The sequence below is a fragment of the Ochotona princeps genome, chromosome 5, assembly GCF_030435755.1.
Source record: "Ochotona princeps isolate mOchPri1 chromosome 5, mOchPri1.hap1, whole genome shotgun sequence".
NCBI classification, from domain to species: domain Eukaryota; kingdom Metazoa; phylum Chordata; class Mammalia; order Lagomorpha; family Ochotonidae; genus Ochotona; species Ochotona princeps.
This window is the reverse complement of record NC_080836.1, coordinates 47256942-47271162: the sequence shown is the minus strand read 5'-3', so window position 1 is coordinate 47271162 and position 14221 is coordinate 47256942. Positions and strand designations below refer to the sequence as shown.

Sequence of the window (14221 nt, the reverse complement as noted above, 5' to 3'; positions counted from 1 at the left end):
TCTGTTGTAGAGCAAACAACAGATTCACACCCATGGGAAACCAGATAAGGATGGTTTTCCACTCTTATTTATTCAATAATATACTGAATTCCTAGCTAATGAAATGAGACAAGAAACAAACAGTATACTGAAGGAATTGAAAGAGAAAAGTAAGGGTTAATGCTTTTTCTGCTTCTGTATCCTGCTTGGCGAGACCAGATAAGGGGTAGGGGAATGGCCATGCTGGGCCTGACAATGGGAAGAAGGCCTAAGTTTCTATCTCCTGATAAGTAAATTCCTTAGTCGGAGGAAATGAGGCTGGAGGGCCCTGAGCTGGTGCCAGACTAAGGTCATAAAATTTGTACCAAACCCAGCAAGTGTACTGAGCTCGCAGTATAAAATGCCTGTACCCCTGGACATCGGGGCTTCTTCTCCTTGCAGAGTGGGAGCCCATTCGCGAACGTCAATAAAATCCCTCTTGCTTTTGCAGCCTCTGACCTGGTTATTGGGAGCTTTCGGGCGGCGACTCCTGGGGCCCGTACCTGTTAAACCCCCGCGGTTTAACATTTGGGGGCTCGCCCGGGGATCCGGGGGTCGTCTTTCGACGCTCTGACCAGACAGAGGGAGGTAAGTCCGGCCGGTTCATGTAGTGTGTGTGTTTGTTATGTGTTGTGTTGATATTTGTAATTATTTGGTACACCGGTGAATTTGAATTTTGTATTTGAATTTTGTTTGTGCCTGGAGGACGCTCCAGGACTAGTTTGCGCCTGGAGGACGCTCCAGGACTAGTTTGGAACCGGGGAAGAGCGAGTTTATCTCGTCCCCGGAGGTCGTGCAGAGGCAGGGCGCCCCTCCGACCATTTGTATTTGGAATTTGTATTTGGAATTTGTATTTGGAAGGAGAATTTGATCGCGCGATTGTTTTGTCTTTCGTTAGTTTGTTGTGTGCTTTTGTGTTGCTGCCCATTGTGTTTAGTGTTTTAAGTTCGATAATGGGACAAGCTTTGGTTACTCCCTTGAGTCTCTCCATTGATCACTGGTCAGAAGTCCGGGGACGAGCCCGAAGTCTATCTGTAGAAGTTAAGAAAAAGGAATGGAAGACCCTTTGTTCCTCCCAATGGCCCGCCTTTGGAATCGGGTGGCCGCCGGAGGGCACCTTTAACCTCTCTATTATTTTACAGGTGAAAGGTCGCGTATGTGACACAAGCCCGGGAGGTCACCCAGACCAGGTTCCCTATGTAGTTACCTGGGAGAGTCTAGCTACAAACCCTCCTAGTTGGGTAAAGCCCTTCGCGGCTGTTGATGCTAGCCCACGGCCGCCACCCCTGCCTTCACCTATCCCTTTGAATCCCATTCCCTCAGCTCCCCTGATAACGTCTTCAATCTGCCCGCTACGAGAGACGGACACCAACCGAGGAAAGCCGGCGGTCCTCTCCGATGGTGGTCAGGAAGACCTTCTCCTATCATTAGAACCTCCACCTCCCTATCCCCACAGGCCTACTGGAGGCCACCCAGTTGCAGAGCCGGCAGTGGCGCCAGAAGAAGGAGCTGTGATGCCTGACTCCACCATACCAGAGGAAGCGCAGGGGCGTAGATCACCGATACCCACGCGGCTCCGGCTGCGTCGGGAGAGGGAAGGGGGGAGAGAGGAGGAAGAGGGAGCATGGTCATCTCAGCTATTTCCCCTCCGGGCCGTAGGAGAACAGATGCAGTACTGGCCTTTTTTTGCCTCGGATCTATACAATTGGAAAACCCATAACCCCCCCTTTTCTCAGGATCCGCAGGCTTTAACAGGATTAATTGAGTCTATTTTGCTGACCCATCAGCCCACGTGGGATGATTGTCAGCAGCTCCTGCGGACACTACTCACTACAGAAGAACGGCACCGAGTACTTTTGGAGGCTCGGAAGAACGTTCCTGGAGCTGATGGGAACCCGACTCAACTCCCTAATGAGATAGATGCTGTGTTTCCTCTCAATCGACCGGACTGGGACCACAATACGCCTGCCGGTAGGGAGCGTCTCCGTCTTTACCGCCAGACTCTGTTAGCGGGTCTCAAGGGCGCTGGAAGGCGACCCACCAATTTGGCCAAGGTAAGGGCAGTAGTACAGGGGGCAGAGGAAACCCCTGCGGGGTTTTTAGAAAGGCTAATGGAGGCTTACCGTATGTATACCCCTTTTAATCCGGCTAGTGAAGAAAGACAGAGTGAAGTTATAATGGCATTTATTGGACAGTCGGCACCGGACATAAGGAATAAGTTGCAGAGACTAGAGGGATTGCAGAATTATAATTTGCAGGATCTAGTTCGGGAGGCTGATAAGATATACAATAAGAGAGAGACTCCCGAGGAAAAGGAAGAAAGGTTAAGGAAGTTACAAGAGGAGAGGGAGGACGAGAGAGAGAAAAGGCGTAATCAGGAGTTAAGTCGAATCCTGGCCACTGTAGTGCATAATAGACCAGAAACAGGGAGGCAGATCAGGAACCAGGGAGATGAAAGGCGGCCCCGGTTGAGCCGAGATCAGTGTGCTTACTGCAAAGAGAAGGGGCATTGGGCCCGAGAATGTCCCAAGAACTCACGGAACCCCAAGAAGATGACCCCCGTGCTGGCCCTTGGAGATTAGGGAAGTCGGGGCCAGGACCCCCCCCCTGAGCCCAGGATAACTCTAACCGTGGGGGGACAACCAGTCACTTTCCTGGTAGATACGGGAGCGCAGCACTCCGTGTTGACTAGCACGGGAGGGCCTATGAGTCATAAGACTTCTTGGGTACAAGGAGCTACTGGTGGAAAATTTTACAAGTGGACAACTGAACGGCGAGTAGACCTCGCCACAGGGACTGTGACACATTCATTTCTACATGTACCGGAGTGTCCCTACCCCTTGTTAGGGAGAGATTTACTATCAAAAATAGGGGCGCACATCAAGTTCCATGAGGGTGGAGCTTCAGTTTCCGGACCCAGGGGAGAGCCCTTGTACCTCTTGACCTTGAGAATAGAAGATGAATATAGATTGCATGAGAAGCGCCCCCCCGGAGGGCCTGTCCCTTCCTTGTTGCTGAAAGAATGGGTGGAAAGTTTCCCCAATGCCTGGGCCGAGACGGGAGGGGTCGGGTTGGCGATCAACCAACCACCCCTGGTGATCAACTTGAAACCCACGGCTTCTCCAGTGGCTATCAGGCAATATCCGATGTCGAGGGAAGCATTCCAGGGCATCAGACCGCATATACAGAGACTACTACAACTAGGCATCTTGGTGCCCTGCCGTTCCCCGTGGAACACTCCTCTATTGCCGATAAAGAAACCAGGGACAAATGATTACCGACCTGTCCAAGACTTAAGAGAAGTTAATCAGCGAGTCGAGGACATGCATCCAACTGTCCCCAACCCATACAATCTTTTAAGCTCCTTGCCCCCGTCTCACACCTGGTATACTGTAGTAGACCTCAAAGATGCCTTCTTTTGCTTAAGACTATGCCCCCAGAGCCAGCCATTGTTTGCCTTCGAATGGAGAGATCCGGAATCTGGGCTTGCTGGGCAGCTGACATGGACCAGATTGCCACAAGGGTTCAAGCACTCCCCCACCATTTTTGATGAAGCCCTCCACCGGGACCTGGCTGATTTCCGCATACAACAGCCTGACCTCATCCTTTTACAGTATGTAGATGACCTTCTCCTTGCTGCTCCTTCCGAAGAATCTTGCATACAAGGTACGAAAGCCCTTCTAAAAAGACTCGGAGAGTTGGGATACCGAGCCTCTGCTAAGAAGGCCCAACTATGCCAGACCAAAGTAACATACCTAGGATATGTCCTAGAAGGAGGACAGAGATGGCTGACAGAGGCTAGAAAACAGGCTGTGTCCTCAATACCTGCTCCCAAAAGTCCCAGGCAGCTGAGAGAGTTCCTGGGAACTGCAGGATTCTGCCGACTCTGGGTACCGGGATTCGCTGAGATCGCAGCCCCCTTGTATCCCCTAACCAAACAGGGAACAAAATTTCTATGGGAATCGGAACAGCAGGAGGCCTTCGACCGCATCAAAGAAGCCCTCTTGAAGGCCCCGGCACTGGGACTCCCTGACGTAACCAGGCCGTTTAATCTTTATGTGGATGAAAGGAGAGGAATTGCAAAAGGAGTCTTAGTACAAGCATTGGGGCCATGGAAGCGGCCAGTGGCCTATCTCTCTAAGAAACTTGATCCAGTCGCAGCGGGGTGGCCCCCATGCCTACGAATGATTGCTGCCATAGCAACTCTGGTTAAGGACTCTGGCAAGTTGACCCTTGGCCAGCAGATCACTGTGATCGCGCCACATGCTGTGGAGGCCATAGTCCGGCAGCCCCCTGACCGATGGTTAACTAATGCTCGAATGACGCATTACCAGGCATTGTTATTAGCCCCAGAAAAGATACGGTTTGGCCCTGCGGTCGCCCTGAACCCTGCCACGCTCCTCCCAGACCCTGGAACCCCGGGAGATGTTCCACACAACTGTCAGCAAATCCTTGCGGAGGTACACGGAACACGAGAGGACCTCTCTGATCAACCCATGCCAGATGCTGAGGTAACGTGGTTCACCGATGGGAGCAGTTATGTGGTGGATGGGAAACGACGGGCAGGGGCTGCGGTGGTAGACAATGAAAAGACTATTTGGTCAAGTGCCCTGGCACCGGGCACTTCAGCTCAGCGGGCAGAACTAATAGCCCTAACCCAGGCCCTGAAGCTTGCAGAAGGGAAAAAGGCTAATATTTATACTGACAGCCGCTATGCCTTTGCTACCGCACATGTGCATGGGGAAATATATCGAAGAAGAGGATTACTGACGTCAGGGGGAAAAGAGATAAAGAACAAAGATGAAATTGTAGGACTCTTGCAAGCATTGTTTCGCCCCAAGAAAATCAGCATTATCCATTGCCCTGGGCACCAGAAGGGAAATGACCCAACAGCAAAAGGAAACCAATTGGCAGACTCGGCTGCTAAACGGGCAGCTGAAGAGACTCAGACATTAGTCATGGTAGAGACCATTGTTCAAAAACCCGCTAACTCAGATGAGACTACAGTCCGACAATTTGGGACCCTAAAATATACCAGCACAGACGAAACCCTGATACAACAACATGGAGGGGAATGGGACCCCAAGACAAGGACTTGGAAGTGCGGAGATAAAGTCGCTTTACCTCTTAAAAATTCAAAGGAAATAGTAAAGCATCTACATCAACTTACACATTTGAGTCGCAGAAAGATGCTTGCCTTACTAACTAAAGAAGAGTGCCCCTTCCACATTCTCCGTCTGCCTGGTTTAGTTCAAGAGACTGTAGATCTTTGCAAACCATGCGCACAGGTAAATGCAGGGAGACTCAAGCTCCCCCCTGGGGCGAGAGCACGGGGTCATCGTCCAGGAATGTGTTGGGAAGTAGACTTCACTGAAGTCCGTCCAGGTATGTACGGTTATAAGTATCTTCTAGTTTTTGTGGACACCTTCTCTGGGTGGACGGAAGCGTACCCCACCAAGAAAGAAACGGCACAGGTGGTGGTAAAGAAGATCTTGGAAGAAATATTCCCTCGGTTTGGACTGCCACAGGTACTTGGGTCTGACAACGGGCCGGCCTTTGTCTCCCAGGTAAGTCAGATGATGGCCAGGGTTTTGGGGATTGATTGGAAATTGCATTGTGCCTATAGACCCCAGAGTTCAGGACAGGTAGAGAGAATGAATAGAAGCTTAAAAGAGACCTTGACCAAATTAGCTTTGGAGACTGGCGCTAAAGACTGGGTGCAGCTCCTACCTATGGCGCTTTTTAGGGCCAGAAACACGCCGGCCCATCATGGACTCACTCCCTTTGAAATTTTGTATGGGAGCCCGCCTCCCGCGGCTTCCTTGTGTAGCCTTGACCCGGTTTTGTATCCTAACCCTCCTGCTTTACAGACTCATCTCCAGGCTCTCCGTGTGGTGCGAGATCATATCTGGAAGCCCCTTGCGGAAGTCTATCGAGACAAGGAAGTGCCGTCCTGCCCACACCCCTTCAAGGAAGGTGACCTCGTGTATGTGAGGAGACATCAGTCAAAGACCTTGGAGCCACGTTGGAAGGGGCCGTATACCGTCCTCCTCACCACTCCCACCGCCTTGAAAGTGGACGGCATCTCCGCCTGGATTCATGCGTCGCATGTAAAGAGGGCACCACCCCAGGACCCAACTGACTCCCCCTCCACTGCAGAACCACCACTTGGAGCCTGGAAAGTACAACGTTCCCCAAATCCACTTAAGCTAAGACTTTTAAAAGTTTAAATTTTGTTTTAATATGATGCCTGTTATTATCGTACAAACAGTTTTTTATCCTGTGATACTTTTAGTGATTTTAAATGATAGGGCCCAGGCAGGGCTTGATAATCCCCAGACGGCACACATTCTTCTTCAGAAATACCAACCTTGTGGGTGTGCAGGAGGCAGGAGGAGCGGGACAGTTCCGGACGGATTATCACCAACATATAAACAAGACTGTGGAAGTGAGATAGCCTACCTTCCCATTCACAGGAATGGTGTGGGGAACGGCCAGTGGATTTGTGTTCCAAAACCTAGGCCGAGTTCCCTGGGGCCCAATGAGGAATGCCCTCGAGAATGCAACCAAATTGTTTATAGCTCTGTACATTCTGCATGTTACTCTAGTTGGAGCACTTGTAATCTAGGGCCCAGACAGCTGCTTTATGCGGTCATTACTGGAGAATGGAAAGGGTCCTTTGGAAGCGAGTTATCACCTACTCGGTACCACTCAAAACCGTGCCCAACGAAGGGAACGACTGTTTGTTGGTCCCAGACAGCCCCCTTGGGAATGACGGACGGTGGAGGCCCACAAGATTTGATTAGACAGCAGCAAACAAAAAGGACTCTTGAAAAAATATATGATAGCGTATATCCCTCACTTTATTATCACCCTTTAGCCAGAATCCATTCTAAAGGACTTGAGGGACTAGATGCCAACACCGCTGACGTTCTCAATGGTGCTCATCAATTATTAAACACCACAAACCCAAACGTTGCGGAGGGCTGTTGGCTCTGCTTGCGTCAGGGACCGTTCACCCCAGTTGCGATAGGTATGCAGCAAGATAAGATCCTCCAAGTTTCTGATACTCAGGCCTGCTTTCCAATGTCCCCCTTCATTGTTTCGGTTGCCCCCAATATTGGTAATGAGACTTGCCTCTACAAGCCTCCAGATAACGAAACTGGGAACATTGATGTCGGTCGAGCCACCTTTTGTGTAAATTTTATGAACGTCTCCACCCCCCTATGTGCCCCCAATTCCACTGTATTTGTATGTGGGGAGAACTTGGCCTATACCTTGCTCCCTGCAAATTGGACTGGGGCATGCGCGATGGCATATCTTCTCCCGGATATAGAAGTTATTCGTGGAGACTCTCCAGTCCCTGTTCCTTCCTTTGATTATATAGCCGGCAGGCAGAAGCGTGCTGTGCAGCTAGTTCCCTTGTTTGTTACAATAGGAATTTCTTCAGCTTTGGCCACAGGGTCGGCAGGGTTAGGAGTGGCAGTCCATAAATATCGGGAATTGTCCCAACAGCTAATTAATGACGTACAAACTTTATCCACAACAATCCAAGATATTCAAGACCAAATAGACTCCCTGGCAGAAGTAGTTTTACAGAACCGCCGAGGCCTAGACCTACTTACTGCTGAGCAGGGAGGCATTTGCTTAGCTTTACAAGAAAGATGTTGCTTTTATGCCAATAAGTCCGGCATAGTGCGGGATAAAATAAAAATGCTCCAAGAGGACCTGGAACACCGCAGACGCCAGCTGGCTGAAAACCCCTTATGGACGGCATGGAATGGTCTTTTACCGTACCTGTTACCTCTTCTAGGCCCCCTCACCGGACTATTAATAGTGATATCGGTCGGCCCCTGTATTTTTAATCGGCTACAGCAATTTGTTCGGGACCGACTTTCAGTCACCCAAGCTTTAGTATTAACTCAACATTATCAAGCTTTAAAGCAACAGGAAGAGCTATACCCAATGCCTTAGTAAATTTTAAGATTAAAATTCACAAGAAGAAAATGGGGGAATGAAAGAGAAAAGTAAGGGTTAATGCTTTTTCTGCTTCTGTATCCTGCTTGGCGAGACCAGATAAGGGGTAGGGGAATGGCCATGCTGGGCCTGACAATGGGAAGAAGGCCTAAGTTTCTAGAATAAATTAAGTTTTCCTTTTCATGGCTAACATGATTGCAAAGGCAAAATTTAAAGGGCAATTTGAAAATACTTACTGAAAAAAAAACACAATTATAGGAAGAATTCATGATTCAAGGTTAGTATACAGAGTTTTATTCTTGTCCTATATATCAGCAGTTAATTTAACTGGCAGTTAAACTAGAATGCTATTTACATTAGTACCAAATAAATACTTGGATATAAATACAACAAAATATGTGCAGGATCTATATGGTGAAAACTACTCATGAAAGAAATAAAACTAAGATGTAAATTAAGAGAGATAGTTCATGCTCCTGCATAGGAAGATTCAATAGTAACATCTCAGTTCTTCTCAACTTGATATAAATTAAATGAAATGCTGGTCAAAATCTCAGTGACCTTTTCTGTAATTATTAACAAATGAGTATAAAGGTTTTATGTAAAAGAAAAAGACCAAAGCATCTAAGGAAACACTGAAGAAAATTATAAAGTCAGAATCAAGATGTTACTCAACTTCAGAACTTATAAAAGTATAGCAATTAAGGCAGAGAAGTATTCACAGAAAAATATATTTGTGGAATAATAAAGAACTCAGACAAATACACTCAGCTGAGATTAAATGTGAGAGTAAAAGCAATCCATCAGATGTAAAGACACTGGAATAATTGAATAAGAATCTATCAAGAAAAAAAAACAACTATCCTTACATGCTTCCGAAGACTTAATCATTGGCCTGAACGTTGAACCCAAATATATAAAACTTCTTCAAAAATTAGAAGAAAATCTGGACAATGTTGGGTTTGACAGTGACATTTTTGGATACAAAAGAACCACAACACATGGTAAAAAAACAAAAAAAACAAAAAAACAAAAACAAAAACAAACCTTGTAGTGTGTTCTCATGAATTAGAAAACCTTTCTATGAAAAACTCACGGCTGAGAAAATGAAAATGTATATAATGTGAGAAAATGCTTCCAAAAAAAACCCCTCATTAATGCATGATTTGAATCAAAATATATTAGTTCTTTAAATGCAACCATAAAAAAGCAATCCTACTAAAATAGAGATTTAAAATATCTGATTAGACACCTCACCAAACAAGTTATGCAAATGACAATAGGTTAAAAAAGAAAGAGCTTAACTACCTTTTTATGAGGGAGATCAAAATCTGAACAATGGTGAGATGCCACTAATCACCTATTAAGATGGCTGTAGTCTGAACGAAACCTGCAGGATTGAATGCCAATGATATGTGCAGCAACAGTGGCCCTTCGTCCTTGCTGCTAAGTATGAAAAATGGTACATCTACTTTGAAAAATGGCAGTTTCTAAGAAATGTCAACTGCCTTATCATAGCATTCAGCAATTCTGCCCACATTTACACAAATGAGTTGAAAACTGTGATGATATGAATGTTTGGAGACTTTTTATTCCTAAAGGAAAAAACTGAGTGCCTGAGTTAGCAAACTAAAAAGGTTCACAGTTACATGAAATTTAACTCTTTTTTTGAAATACAAAATATCTTTAGGAGGACCACACTTGATTTAGCTACATGAACACGTTTGTATCTATCAGAAAAACAAACAAAAAAAACCTATCTCTGTCTCACTACGTGTAAAAGAAATTTGCTTTACAAGCCACGGGCAATGAATGCACTGATTTAGTATTGAGTCATCCTGATCTAAATGAATGGTGGGGGAATTCCTACAATAGCTAGCTGCTTTCCCAGGCCTACTTTCTCAGCTTTTTTTTTAAAGATTTATTTTTTTTTAAAGATTTATTATTACTGGAAAGCCGGATATACAGAGAGGAGGAGAGACAGAGAGGAAGATCTTCCATCCGATGATTCACTCCCCAAGTGAGCCGCAACGGGCTGGTGCTGCGCTGATCCAAAGCCAGGAACCTGGAACCTCTTCCGGGTCTCCCACGCGGGTGCAGTGTCCCAATGCATTGGGCCGTCCTCAACTGCTTTCCCAGGCCACAAGCAGGGAGCTGGATGGGAAGTGGAGCTGCCGGGATTAGAACCGGCACCCATATGGGATCCCGGGGCTTTCAAGGCGAGGACTTTAGCCGCTAGGCCACGCCGCTGGGCCCTAAAGATTTATTTATTTTTATTTGAAGTGCAAATGCAGATTTGTGGAAAGAAGGAGAGCCAGAGACAGAAAGATCTTGCATCTGCTGGTTCACTCCCCAAGTGGCTACAATGGCTGCAGCTGAGCTGATCTGTAGCCAGGAACCAGATACTTCTTCCTAGATGTGCCACTTCCCCTCCTCTCTCTACTATGGCCTAGCAAACTTTTAAATCCTGTTTTTCCCCCCTTGGGCTTCACCTTTCATTTCTTTTACATACTGATATTATTAAAGACACTCCTAGGTCAAGACTCAGATAAAAACCAGTAGACATAGTTTCATCAGTAGATTAACTGTGGAAAAGAAAATGTTAGTGCTACATAAATGTCCTTACAAACTGTGCATCAGTGGGAGTATATATGTATTATTTCCAGACCAAACTGTTTGAGAGGCTTGGACTAGTCAAACTGAAATAAAATTTTTCTGAAACAGTTTGAGTTGCAACCTACATGTTGGGGATGAAAAGTTTTCCAAGACACCTCCTCTGACAAGAGGAACTTTTGTAAGCTCATAGCAGCTGCTCTCTTCATGGTCCAGGAACCCTGTTGCAGGGACGAGCACCCTTTACCCTCATTTCTCTCTGCTTTTGCTTCTAAGCTCAGCCCCAGTAAAATCTCCTCACAGGAAATCTTCCGTGGCACACACACAGCTTTGTCCTAAGCCATTGAGTGGTTGGTGTCCACCACCTAACTGCCTTTAGGTGGTATGTGACTGTTGCAATGTAACCACAGGAAATTCAGCAACAAGTAAGGAATCACAGATACTGAACAACTGCAAGCTTCAGCTGTAAAATTGTTTAGTTCATGTCAAACACTGTGCTGACACTTTAAATATATCACCTTTGATTTATTGGTTAGCCTAGTGTGGATGTTATAATTTGTTCTTTTGTAGATGAAAACAAACAAACAAAAGTCAGAGATTGAAAGTAACCTTTTAGTCTAAAGATCCCATAGTTGGTACATACAGTTAGATCCAATCCATTCTGTACCTAACTACAATCCTTTATGCCCAGCCATCTGCCTCCAAAACCCTGTAATAACTGAAACCTAACATGGAAGCCACCCTGTGATTTTGATATCAGTAAATCCTTCCCATGTCTTTTAAAAATATGAGTCTAATTGGTCTGAAACTGAATCAACTACTTTCCGAAGGCTTCAAAAGTTCTGTTTAAAATTATTCTCACTTTAAAGTGTTCTTATCCAGAAATTGTAGAAGAAACATAATAAATCTTGTTAAAATCATTTTAAGAAGTTTTTTCCAGAAAATACTTACAGAGCAAAAATCGTTCAAGGACTCTTCCAGGAAAATGTTCTGGAAAACCTCAGAGCAGTTCTATGGGATCCAAAGCAGTACAGTGAGTGAGGACACAGCAGAGGGGAGAAGAATCCAATATCCTTAGTAACAGATTTAATAGTGCACCTTATCTTGAAATACCAAAAACGTTGTTTGGCATATGTATTCTTGAGTTACTTAATGTCCTTGAGAATTCTAAAGTGTTATTTCATGGTAAATTTGCTGGATACTTTACATCTGCTAACCAGCATATTTAGAAGACTCCTAAACTTATGGGTCTACATAATAAAACTTGTTTAGTTCATGTAATTGAAACAAGCATGAGGTCATTCTTTTGCAGTTTCTTCCCTTCATTTTCCCATGTCATTTATAACTGTTCCTTAGTTCCACTGAATGCATGTTTGAAGCATTATGTAAATGTTTTTAAAATTTACTGGAACTTGCTGTAATTTTACTGCATTTAGAACACTGCATTGTTTGAGATAGAATGATAGATTGGAGTCATTCAGATAGATCAATACAGATGCAATACAAAAGACTTAGGTATACTAAAAATTAATTGCTATTCTCCCTTTACTTTGAAATCAACCTTTTTTTAGGGGGCGGAGCCTTTAGGATGCTTTGATACAACAGTTCAGAGAGCTCCCACACACCACTCACTCAATTGCCTCCACTTGTTAACATCTCCAGTGCTCCTAAATCCAAGGAAGGAGTCTCAGGGCTTGAATCAGGATGTAACGGAGAGGATATGAATGGAAATAGCAGAACAGACACTGGTTGAAGAGATGGGACTTGGTAGAAATCCACTCTCTAGTATGCCTATTCAATGGTTTTTGGCATGCTGCAAACATTCCACTGCAAAACTGCCCCAGATGGGTACTCAGAAAAATACTTACTAATGAGTGCTACTCACTGCAGGAGTTCAGTTCTGAAGAAATCCCTACAGAAGCTGGGAAAACTGCAAGAGACCTTCCAGTTTTCACAACAGAACTGGGAAATCTAACGCCTTCCTCTTTCAACATCTCTCCAGCATTGTCTACTGACAAGATGCTTTGTTAGCAGGCAAGGGAAAAATATACTTGTAGCAGTTACATATATTTCTCCAGGCAGACAATGAAAAGGTGGACTTGGAACCGAGACTCAACAAATGGGTAAACTAATCCAAATCCTGGGTGCATTTATAGGTGTTCCTTATTTGACTTTGTTGCTCCCAGGAATTTCCTCTGGTGTTTTTAGCTATTCTATTAATCTTAACTTTTGCCCACTTGCGTTTTGAAGTGTTAAGAGTATGACTTTGTACCTGGAGCTGATAAGCCAGGAGTATATTCATGCTTGTGTTGCCTACTTGTAATTTTCTTTCAGTGGAAACCCTCTTGTTGTTAGTCCTACTTTGTTTAATAACTTACTATTTAAGACAGTTTATTTTTTTGTAATCTACTGGGAGGGTTCACTGTATCACTTCATACTTGCAACATAACTAAAAAATATGTGACTTTTAAAAAAAGTAAATAGGGCAGGTGACATCTCTGCCAAGTTTCACCTACAGTGTTAGCATCCCATGTGGGCACCAGTTTAAGTTCTGGCTGCTCCACTTCCCATTCCAGGTGTTGCTTATGGCCTGGAAAAATAGCAGAATGGCTCAAGTCTTTGGGCCTCTGCACTGATGTGGGAGACTCAGAGGAAGCTACTGGCTCCTTGCTTCACACTGGTTCAGCTTCCGCTGTTGAGGCCATTTAGGAAGTGAATCAGTGGGTGGAAGATACCCCACTCTGACGTCTTTGTAGCTCAGCCTTTCAAATAAAAATAAAGTAAATCTTGAAAAAAAGTTTAAAAAGTGAATTAAATTTTCTCAGAATATTTTGTTATTGGGTATGAAATAGAAACTTAGTGTCTGATTAAGTTTCATACCCTCACTTCGGTAGCATTCTGAACCATTTCCCAAGATCACTGGTGGCATTTTTGTTTTATTTTAAGAATGATTAGTGAGGTAATCTCTCTGGCTAATAATAATCATTGATTTTGTTTGATATAGTTTTCTGTCTAACAACCATTACTGTTTCCCTTTCATAGAATAGACTGGTTGCTTGGAATAAACTAAATTTTTCAAACCTCAATTAGTCCTGTGTCACTTCTGGACTAAAAAGATTATGTTTTGAATGCTCTTTTCCCCTAGCTGCAAAGGAAATTACATATAGCCCTCGACGAATGGGAACACAATAAAGAGCAAAAACTAGGCTGCTAAAGTTACTGTGTGCAGGGCTGCCCACTGATCATATGTATAGCTAGTTCATGAATAATTGGTGAAATTCTAGAATGATAAATTAAGCTGTAGGGGTCATTTGAACTGCAGATCATAAAGTCCTAAAAACATGGTAAACTTAAAGCATTATAAAAGCCTCCATTTGAAGTTAATAATACTAATGAGGTCTTATTTTGTAGTGTAGACAACAAAAGCAACAATAACAAACAACTAGAATGGCTTAAAGCTATTTTTAAAAATACAATGATTTCAGCCACAAAATATTCATCCTGTAGCTTAAATTTTGGTCCAGAAATTTTGTGTGGAAAATTGAAAATCAATATTTCGAGAGAAATTAGCACACACCTGAATTTGACATCATTTGCTAAGTTTAATTCTCAG

At 44.5% G+C, this 14221-nt stretch overlaps 2 protein-coding genes across 2 annotated transcripts; both read left to right on the top strand.

Annotated features, from left to right (window-relative positions):
- The first annotated feature begins 971 nt into the window (after positions 1-971).
- LOC131480317 (uncharacterized) lies at positions 972-6248 on the top strand. Its single transcript, XM_058664243.1, is given in 1 exon segment — positions 972-6248. A coding segment is annotated over 1 exon segment (5277 nt).
- A 16-nt stretch (positions 6249-6264) lies between these two features.
- On the top strand, positions 6265-7992 carry LOC131480316 (syncytin-1-like). The gene has a single exon (XM_058664242.1). It carries the CDS (start codon positions 6265-6267, stop codon positions 7990-7992), a length of 1728 nt encoding a protein of 575 aa, XP_058520225.1.
- The last annotated feature ends 6229 nt before the right edge of the window (positions 7993-14221 follow it).

Coding starts and splice junctions, on each gene's coding strand:
- LOC131480316 (XM_058664242.1), top strand. CDS start 6,265: ATGCCTGTTATTATCGTACAAACAGTTTTTTATCCTGTGATACTTTTA.